At 43.2% G+C, this 10,916-nt stretch overlaps 1 protein-coding gene and 1 pseudogene across 2 annotated transcripts; both read right to left on the bottom strand.

The window, feature by feature from the left end:
* Positions 1–5,342: 5,342 nt before the first annotated feature.
* Positions 5,343–9,174, bottom strand: LOC121840079 (uromodulin-like). 2 transcript variants are annotated; one of them, XM_042301684.1, is made up of 9 exons: positions 9,011–9,174; positions 8,852–8,894; positions 8,652–8,759; positions 8,364–8,572; positions 8,002–8,159; positions 6,846–7,088; positions 6,468–6,642; positions 5,818–5,923; positions 5,343–5,498 (listed from the first exon to the last, which is right to left on the bottom strand). In XM_042301684.1, exons 1-9 carry the CDS (start codon positions 9,032–9,034, stop codon positions 5,380–5,382), a joined length of 1,185 nt encoding a protein of 394 aa, XP_042157618.1. In that variant the 5' UTR covers positions 9,035–9,174; the 3' UTR covers positions 5,343–5,379. The 2 variants fall into 2 exon arrangements, with proteins under 2 accessions (XP_042157618.1, XP_042157617.1); XM_042301683.1 differs by having other exon boundaries at positions 8,852–8,918.
* Positions 9,175–9,338: 164 nt separating this feature from the next.
* LOC121840028 lies at positions 9,339–10,430 on the bottom strand (annotated as a pseudogene).
* Positions 10,431–10,916: the final 486 nt, after the last annotated feature.

Raw genomic sequence — 10,916 nt, forward strand, 5'->3', positions numbered from 1 at the left:
AGTAGTACCCGCAAAACACCTGTCTCAACATCAACAATGAAGAGGCGACTCCAGGATGCTGGCCTTCTAGGCAGAGTTGCAAAGAAAAAGCCATATCTCAGACTGGCCAATAAAAACAAAAGATTAAGCTGGGCAAAAGAAGAGACACTGGACAGAGGAACTCTGCCTAGAAGTCCAGCATCCCGGAGTCGCCTCTTCACTGTTGACGTTGATACTGGTGTTTTGCGGGTACTATTTAATGAAGCTAGGCTACCCTGGGGCGGCAGGGTAGCCTAGTGCAACCAGAAGGTTGCAAGTTCAAACCCCCGAGCTGACAAGGTACAAATCTGTCGTTCTGCCCCTGAACAGGCAGTTAACCCACTGTTCCTAGGCCCCTGAACAGGAAGTTATCCCACTGTTCCTAGGCAGTCATTGAAAATAATTATTTGTTCTTAACTTACTTGCCTAGTTAAATAAAGGTTAAAAAAATAGCTGCCAATTGTGGACTTGTGAGGCATCTGTTTCTCAAACTAGACACTCGAATGTACATGCCCTCTTGGTCAGTTGTGCACCCGAGCCTCCCACTCCTCTTTGTATTCTGGTTTGTCCCTTTGCGCTGTTCTGTAATGGGAGATCTTCAGTTTCTTGGCAATTTCTCACATGGAATAATAATAATTCTCAGAACAAGAATAGACTAATGACTTTCAGAAGAAAGTTATTTGTTTCTGGCCATTTTGAGCCTGTAGTCGAACCCACAAATGCTGATGCTCCAGATACTCAACTAGTCTAAAGAAGGACAGTTTTATTGCTTCTTTAAATCAGGACAACAGTTTTCAGCTGCGCTAACATAATTGCAAAAGGGTTTTCTAATGATCAATTAGCCTTTTAAAATGATAAACTTGGATTAGCTAACACAACGTGCCATTGGAACACAGGAGTGATGGTTGCTGATAACAGGCCTCTGTACGCCTGTAGATATTCCATCAAAAATCTGTGATTTCCAGCTACAATGGCTATTTACAACACTAACAATGTCTACACTGTATTTTTGATCAATTTGATGTTATTTTAATAAGCATGTGTGTGCATGTTTATCCGTGTGTGTGTGTGTGTGTGTGTGATGGCCTGAGGGCAGGCTCCTCACCATATATCTTCTGTATTTCTCTGGGAGTGAGAAGATCTTTGTGTCCATGTACTGGTAAAGGGGAACCATCAGAGTGCCCCAGACCCAGAGCATGGCCTAACTCATGCACCACAACCAGGAAGAGGTCAATACCTGGAGGGAGAGAAATGGGAGAGAGGGAGAGAGAAAAATAGGAAGAGGAGAAAGAAAATGAATATCAAAAGATATCAATAGGATATTCATTTTGAACAAGGAAATAGTAGCGGTAATAGTGATTGAGGGGGAAATGGGGGCAAACGGGACGAAATGTCTATCTAACCTGATGGATCGTGGTTGTCAAGGATCCAGGGTTCATCAGCGTCAAAGTGCGTGTCTCCGCCCATCCCGGACCCTGGGTAGTAGGCATGAGCCAGCAAGAACAGCTCAAATAAGCAAAGAGAAACGACAGTCCATCATTACTGTCAGTCAATACAGAAAATAGGTCAATTTCAAGATAATTGAAAGTTCCAAAAACCATCAAGCGCTATGATGAAACTGGCTATCATGAGGAACGCCACAGGAACGGAAGACCCAGAGTTACCTCTGCTGCAGAGGATAAGTTCATTAGAGTTATCAGCCTCAGAAATTGCTGCCCAAATAAATGCTTCGGAGTTCAAGTAACAGACACATCTCAACATCAACTGTGTAGAGGAGACTGTGTTAATCAGTTATTCATGGTTGAATTGCTGCAAAGAAACCACTACTAAAGGACACCAATAAGAAGAAGAAACGTGTTTGGGCCAAGAAACACGAGCAATGGACATTAGACCAGTAGAAATGTGTCCTTTGGTTTGGAGTCCAAATTGGAGATTTTTGGTTCCAATAGCCGTGTCTTTGTGAGACGCGGTGTGGGTGAATGGATGATCTCTGCATGTGTATTTTCCACCCTAAAGCATGGAGGAGGTGTTATGGTGTGGGGGTGCTTTAGAGGCGAGACTGTCTGTGATTTATTTAGAATTCAAGGCACACTTAACAAGCATGGCTACCACAGCATTCTGCAGCAATACACCATCCCATTTGGTTTGGGCTTAGTGGGACTATAATTTGTTTTACAACAGGACAATGACCTAACACACCTCTAGGCTGTGTAAGGGCTATTTTACCAAGAAGGAGAGTGATGGAGTGCTGCATCACATGACCTGGCCTCCACAATCCCCTGACCTCAACCAAATTGAGATGGTTTGGGATGAGTTGGACCGCAGAGTGAAGGAAAAGCAGCCAATATGTGCTCAGCATATGTGGGAACTCCTTGGAAAAGCATTCCAGGTGAAGCTGGTTGAGAGAATGCCAAGAGTGTGCAAAGCTGTCATCAAGGCAAAAGGTGGCTACTTTGAAGAATCTCAAATAGAAAATATATTTTTCACCGGTAGTGTATATATATATATAGAGGGTCATTACAAATTACGTATGTTGTCAGTGGTCTATCCACATATGGGAATTCAGGTCTCTTTGCAGTGTTGTTTATACTGACGCTTTGCACGCCAGTCAGGGTGAAATAAGTTTGAGATTCCCAACATGGTTTTCTTAGAATCCCCCAGCATACATAGGCCTACCACACACCTGTAAGTCAGAAGGTTCTTGTCCCACTTCTGGCCAGTGAGAGCGTAGCGTTTCCACCTCACACCATTCTCAGCCTGCTCAACAGATTTGTCTGAGACTCCACAGCGAGGCCTTCTCATGGCCCTAAAAGGGGAGTGGAAAAACACAATTGAATAGAGCCCAGATAACCACATAGATATATAGGATCAGATCCATTGTTCATTTAAGGCTAGAGTGGTTCCACAGTGCTAGACCAGGACGTGCAACTTTTCTATGTCTCAGAATAGCTCTATAATGTAATCATGACCTTACATTATTTTGACATCATTATCAATTTAGTTTCTATCAGTCTGTACAGTATAACTGAGGCTGCCAGTGGCATCCATACTGCATGGTTGACATCTGTCTGCTGGCTTGAGACAGGTAGCCAAACCTCCGCAACCACGACTACAATTATACAACAGAGATAGATAGATGGTGTGAGAGCTAGAGAAAGAGAGACAAATAGAGAGACAAGAGAATTGAGAGATTGAGAGCAACATCAAAGGGAGAGCAGTTAAAATATATAGAGAGGGGACAGAGAAACAGATGGTTTCTATTACTTCATGGCATTACTCTTTGAGTCACACCTTCTTATTGGCAGTTTAGATAACCACAGGGTCGGCCCAACAGATAATAGGACAGAGCAGACGTCATTGGGTGTAAGAGTAAAAGCTTTGGAATGTAAGCATTTAACCCAAAACAAAACACTGATATACAGATTTTAATCCATGTAAATTACAACAAAAATTCTACATAAACCGTCTAAATTCGACTGTACAATATATACCATTAATATAGCCACAAGCAGACGTGTGTCTGGCTGTAAAGTCTGGCGTACAATATTGATATACCACTGATAATCCAATGGAAACAAGAGACCCAGCCAAGACAGCACAGAGAGCTTGCCTTGCAAAAGCCTTGACAGGGGAATTTAAAAACAAATGGGCCCACTGAGCACAACCAGAGAGCTCATACTTTCTCTGTAAACAAGCATGCACTGCACACCTGCACACATAGACCCATACACACACAAACAGAGAGAGGGCAAGAGAGAGAGAAATAAAAGCAGCTTCAGGCCACCAAAATGGTGACTCATAGAGTGCTCGTTCTGGATATCTTGCACAACATGCCTGCAGGATAAGCAGTACAGTAGACGAGGAACACATTGTGGTTTACAAGCATGTAAATAGGGTTTTACCCTAGAGGTCAAACTTTTACACAACACACAATTACTCCTAATAATATGCCTGCCATGCATGAAGTGGGAATGTTGCCCAATATCCATTATTGGAAAGGTCAAGGGTCATACATGTGTGCATCAAATATGTCCATGTATCAGCGCATGAGAAGTCATTAGATCACATAAAATGCAAGATCAGTTTAGATTACCTGACCAGGATAATAGAGATCATGGTCATGCAACGTTTGTTAAAGGAAACTAAGTTCATAAGGCGATGGCCACAATTATACACACGAATACAACATACTGTACCTCTGCGTTGAAATGGTCTTCGTCCGCATTGGTAACAAGCCTGTTGCACAAAAGACGATTGAGGCCATTATTTGTTTCCACAGCCCCGGAGAAGCGCTTCTCCAGAGAGATGCCCTTTTTAATGCAGCCTCGTTCGCCCGTGCAATGGACTGTCATTCAGATGTGATTGAAAATTGCCGTCAAGTGATGAGTGATCTGCTATGTGACTGCATAGTCAAACTCTTTGGTTGAGTTATAAATCCAGTTTGTGTTCAAGTTCTCTCCGCAGTTCAACCACTGGGCATTGGGTCGTGGCGCGCTGAAATCGGATCGTTTGCGAAACAGCTCGGGTTAGAACTGGTAGAAATTATCCCCAAATATGTAATCATGGGTTATTTAAGGCCTGAGTCAGTTTTCCATTTATGCCCAGTTCCTAATGGCCCACACGAGCTAAAGGTAAGAACAGCATTTCTTCTGGCATATTAGTGTTTTACCTACTTCCCCTTCAGTCAATAGCTTTCCTGCACGATGAGGGAAGAGTAGAGAAAAGGTGTCGAGCGTCATATTTAGTTCTTGGTAAGATGTAGCCGTACTATACTCAGAACGTAATTGTGGAGGATACCCTAAACAAAATACAATTGTCTTACAAGTTACTTCCAAGTACCCAGAAGGTCTGTAAGATTTTAGTTAAACCACCGCATGCCTCTTGCAGGCTATCCTGGATTACATTGATAGTCCAATAAACTCACTGCCTTCTGAGAATACAAACAGAGCAGTGACCGCTAGAGAGATCGGGAGGAAAATTAAAGTAGCCTACATACTGTGGGAAGTCTATTAGACGACAAAGCAATTTCTCTTGAAAATTAACTCCCCTCCCCTGGGGATGAATTATAGCCCGACCCCCTCAGTTGGCTCCTATTGCCATCTGCTGATAGCTAAGAATCACTACACTATTGGATCAAATCAAGTGACACTATAATAGGAGTTGGTGTTTGATGAGACCAGTCATTAAACCAGTAACTCATGTTTGAACTTGTTTGTAACCCACAGCCACATTGAACTACAGGGCTGAATGCTCAGAGCTCTGTGGTAAGTCATGTTTATAAAATGTGAAAGGCACAACATTTCTGCAGAGAGCGACTCATTTAATTGTCATAGAAATTATTATTTTTATTCAAGTTGGATGTCAGCGGTTTGCTAGCTGTGACAGTCGTCGGTTTCCTGCCTTAGCGATGGTGATTAGGGCGAGGAGGAAGAGGCCCAGGACCCAGATGCCAGCCACAGGAATCATCAGCAGCAGCAGATCTGGAACAAAGTCAAGACTGTTGAAAACACCTCACACCACCCTGCCTCTAGCTGCAACATGAGCCCAGAGGGGTATACTACAATGTAGGATCAATGATTTAGCCAGCTAACATGCCTAAGGTCTTACAACCATTTTGAAAACTGAAAGAATGACTCAACCAAAAACATATACCCATGTTGAGCTTTTGTAGTATAGCCCTCTGGTCTATGTCACAATCATAAAAATTAAAAAATGCAGGCAAGTAGAGTGCGCAAGGGCAATTTTGAGCCCGGCAAGAATATATTTTAATCTTACGTAGATAACGAAACAAATCCTTACTAGATTGGGGTCGGTCTGGTATGTCAATCCTGATTGGTCCATATGACAGTAGACCTTGAGTTGGGTCTCCACGCACTGCTGCCCTCTTGGTTATAGATTTGCACTCCTGTAGCAGTAAAGCATTAATAAAAGACAATCTTGTATGCCATGCCAACTTCTGAAAAGGCATTTTCTTCATGAATAGAAATAATATTTGAACATTTTTAACCCCTTTTGTCATCCCAATTTCATTGCATCCAAGTGGTAGTTATAGTTTAGTCCCATTGCTGCGACTCCCGTACAGACTGTGGAGAGGCGAAGGGCGAGAGCTGTGCGTCCTCCGAAACACAACCCCGCCGAGCCGCACTGCTTCTTGACAATGCTTACTTAACCCGGAAGTCAGCCGCACCAACGTGTCGAAGGAAACACCGTACACCTGGCGACCGTGTCAGTGTGCATTGCGCCTGGCCTGCCACAGGAGTCACTAGAGCACGATGGGACAAGGACAACCCGGCCAGCCAAACCCGGACAACACTGGGCCAATTGTGCGCCGCCTCATGGGTCTCCCGTTCGCGGCGACTAAACCTGGAATCGAACCAGGATCTGTAGTGACACAGCTAGCACCGCTATGCAGTGCCTTAGCCCGCTGCACCAAAGGCCAATGAACTTACAGGAATGCAGGGTTCGTCATCGTCCAGGGAGCACAAGCGCACTGCGCAGTGCAGGTACAGGTCATGAGGCTCCACAACAAAGCGGAACATGTCAAAGCTGTACCGGATGGTTGAGGCCTCTCCATTGGCGCCCATTGTCGTATTGAGAAAGGTGACAGTTTCGTCATTCACACACCTGTGAGGGGAGTGTGTTGGGTTGAGTAAATCCAAGACCTTTGTCAAATTTAACACTATTCTGCAACAATTAGTCAGACATGCCAAATTGACCTCAGCTCAACTGAATTGCTCACAGCATGCTAAATGAATTGTTCATGCCATGTTTCAAGAGCAGAAGTAGGCGTACATGTTCCCAGGGATAAATGTTGATTGTCCACTCACCCATTGCGCAGCAGGGTGTGAACAGAGCTGTCTGTCTGGTTGGGTTTGGGGGACTGTGTGGCCCAGCATTCATTCACCCTCAAGTGGAAGACGTCCTCCAGCTCCACGACCTTGATCTCCACATACACCCTGTCCCGGAGGTGGATCAGCGGTGAGCTTTGGAACGCCTCTGTGTAGGTGTGATCTGTGAAGAGGGCCATCTCCACCTTGGCATCCAACTCACCCATCCGCATCACAGTCTCACTGAACCAAAACAGCACAGGATTACTGTGAGAGAAATGCTTGTCATATCCACATTACCTGAACCGGAAGAACTCCTGCTTATAAATCAGTGGTTAGTCCGACATTACTCGCTGTCCCAGATGGCGGTTGCTACCTAGGTAGTATTAATAGCCGTTGCTACCTAGGTAGTATTAATAAAAGGTAAAAATAAAACAAATTAAGGGTAAGCAAAATATTCTACCAACACTCACTAAGTGAATATTCCTCAATGCCCCACTTGAAAGCCACAGCGGTCTTCTAAAAGTTCACAGCTAGGTGCAGGTGGTTTGTTGGAATTTAGAAAATGCCCAGTTAAAGTCAATACATTATCCTCAAGGAAGTAATGCAACAACGGTGTATGCCACCATCTTCCCCATTTCAAATCTTCTCCCATTGAGACAGACAAGTGTCATTCAACACAGCTTTATTTCTGAGTCACACTCATGACATGCAGCACTTGTGGACACCCACCTGTCTCAATCAATGAGAATAATTGAAATCAAGATTGCGTCACATGGCAAAAGTGAAATAAACAGCATTTTCTAAATTCCAACCACCTACAACTAGCCATGGAGGGTTACAAGACAGTGGTGGCTTTCACGAAGGGAATTGAGATATAATAACCAAGATTAGTATAACATTTACCTTTAACACCATCAACAGCTGGAACATCAGTAATGTCAGACTAGCAAGAATAACTCCTGGACCTATTGTACAGGCTCAAACTAGAGCCCAGAATTGTTCCTGGAGAGGAACCCGAGTATCAAATAATAAGGCAATGTGACAAATTGCATCTCAAGTGAGTCTACTTGTTAGGTCGTTCCAGTAATAGACCAAGACAAACTTTAAGTACATTAAGTTGTGATCAAGTCAATTTTTAGAGAGTGGGCCTTACCTAGAGAAGGGGATGATGGGGTACGGCAAACTGACAGTGCGGATGTATGGGTAGATACACGTGTACTCAATTTTTATCATTGGGTCTCTTATTATATTTCCATAGACTTGAGGGGCCGACATGAGAGTTAAGGCGTATGCAATGTGAGTGATGTTTTTCTGTTGTAAAAAGAGAGAGCACAATGCCAGTAAAAACAAACTTCCAGCTTCATAAATAAGTCACCACTTGGACTTGCTGCGATAACAAGGGTAAAAACTCCTGCCCTCAAATCAGCGCATGACAACTATAGATCAGTGTGTTGAGCCTTTTCTGAGACAGGATTATCAAAGGATAATATGAAGTGTGGGATGAATCATACTTACCTCCAGTGGTTTACCGCCACAGGAAACGTACTGATCCTTTGATATCCGCACAATGTAGTATGGGACATCAGACATAACCTCCTTTTGGGCACGACAAGACTCATTCTTCAAGTGCAGAGATTCCATAGGTACTTTGTAGTACTGGAAAAAGTCCTCATTCACCATGATAGTAATGTAGTCTTTGCCACACATGACATTGATGGTAGCAACTAAAATAAATTAAAACAATTTTAGAACAAATTCCAATAGAACTATTGTAGTTATTCTGGTCTACCAAAATGTTTAAACCTTTGTCACACAGGTCTCCATAGTAGCCAACAGCACATTTGCAGTTGCTTTTGTCGAGGGATAGCAAACACTTGGTTGTGTCAGTGCAGTGTGTGACAGTGCATATTCCTGAGAGAAAACATGACATCAATGGAGGCCACTCATGAAATTATCAAGTAAATACTCGCAAGCTATAGATATCAGACAAATGTGTTTCTCACCAAGGACACGGTCACAGCAGAAAATGACGAGGACCAAAAATACCTGGTAAATTCCACAGCAATTAACCTACATGATATTTAACAGGTTTAATTAATTTTCTACATTGTAGTTTCTAAACGTGTCCTTGTTTCAATACAAGCATAACAGTATCTACACACCTTCAAGTTGAATTTGAGCGCCATTGGTTATTTGCAATCTGTTCCCAAAATATATAATTATTTTTGTACTGACTTGAATTACTGGAAGGTCAAAGTAACATAGTCCTGTCTGAAGAATACAAAAATAAACGTAGCCTTATATACTCAACAGATCGAAAGGCCTGGAGCTGTAATTACCATAGACCTAGGTGATTACCTGAATGTAAAACACCTGTTTATTTGTATCCAGTCACACACCTTCATTTCCCTCGGAGTGCCCCAACTTCCATCGAGTAACCTCATTGGCCAAGCACAGAAATGAAGTCACCCCATCTTTCCCAGCCTATCAGCAACCTAATTGCACCAGTCAATTGCAGAACCCCTCCTATCCAGAAAAACAAACATTGCAGGGAGAGACATGGCTTAATAGAGAGGTTGATAATTTAGGGATTTTTAATTTCACAATGTTCGTCTCAATTTTTTATGGTCTTCCAATGGAGATGGCCTAGGCCTACTAGTCTGCATAAGCTATAGCTCTGCTAGGGTACTACCCCCCCTAGAGGAAAGACACAGTGGGAGACGGTGGTCTTGTGTTAACAGCACACACAACAGTTAAACATTCACGCACCACCACTCTGTTTTATAAGGACATTCACAGAAATCTGTAGCTAAACACGCTTAAAACTACAACCGCAACTAACAAAAATCTAAACACGGGACGTTAAAAGTGCATAATATCTGTTATAAACAGGCTTAAATCAAGATTGGGTAAAGCACCATGGAGGAAAGATAGCGAAACTGTGTGCTTGTATTTTTATGTAATGCTTGAGTGTATATATGTGTTCAAATGGAATGTGCCTATGTATGGTGTGTGTATGTGTTTGCGTGTGTGTGAATCCATTTCTGGAGCAGATCAAACCCACTCCTGCAGGGATCGTTTGCAGTGGACCAAAAGTCTGGGCGCCTCTTTCTTCTGCAGGGTGTTGATAATAGCATAGATCAATAGTAGGATGAACAGCACCAGGACCAGGGGCACGGTCACTATGATCAGGGTCATAACCTTGGCCTCGTTCTCAGCCATCCTCACCACCACATCCACCCCTTTGTCCTTCGCATCAGGTTCATAATCCACATCGTTGGTGTAATCCTAATTGGTCTCTCTGTCCACCTCATCCGGGACTGAACCAACTGGTGGTTGTGGTTTTGGCTGGTCCACTGTTGGCCACTTGCGGCCTGTAACTGTGTCATCTGTATCTGGGTTCACGCCTGGGGCTCCATCACAGCCCATAAAGTCTTTAAGGATGGATCTGGGGTAGTCTGGGTCGTCCTTCATCTTCTGGTTATCAAACCTCCAGTACTTGGAGCCCTTGTAGAAGTATGTGTAAGCTGGGTAGGGAAGACAAATATTGTTGATGCGAATGTTGAAAAGCACCGAGGGAATTTACTGTGGAAATGCTATTTGTTCATTTTTTTCAAGTTTGAGTCATTAGTCTGTTAACCTTCTTTGGGTATGCATCTTCTGCTCCAACTCTTGACAAGTTCACAGGATACTGTCATTGCAGACCTGTGCTAGTCCTGTTCACCATTAGTAATAGTTACAGTACTGTGAAGGAGAAGCCTTCACTTGGACTAGAGACTATTTTTAATTCTCCTTCACAAGTACCTATCCCTTTTGATGAAAATGGAAAAAAAAAAAACTACTTATCTGGAAGACATTTGACCATCATAGTTGTTTATTCACTATAGGAAACAGCTTTGAAAAGCATTAGCTGGGGTGGGACTTTGGTGGGGGAGGAGGAATTATGAGATACCTGCGTGAGAAAACCTTTGCCAGGCATTCCATTTGTCCAAACCCTTTCCCCTCTCAGCTCAGTATCTATAGCCTCCCTCCATTTTTTTACAGCCATTATCCCCTATAACAACTCAC

The sequence above is a fragment of the Oncorhynchus tshawytscha genome, linkage group LG19 (genome assembly GCF_018296145.1).
Source record: "Oncorhynchus tshawytscha isolate Ot180627B linkage group LG19, Otsh_v2.0, whole genome shotgun sequence".
NCBI classification, from domain to species: domain Eukaryota; kingdom Metazoa; phylum Chordata; class Actinopteri; order Salmoniformes; family Salmonidae; genus Oncorhynchus; species Oncorhynchus tshawytscha.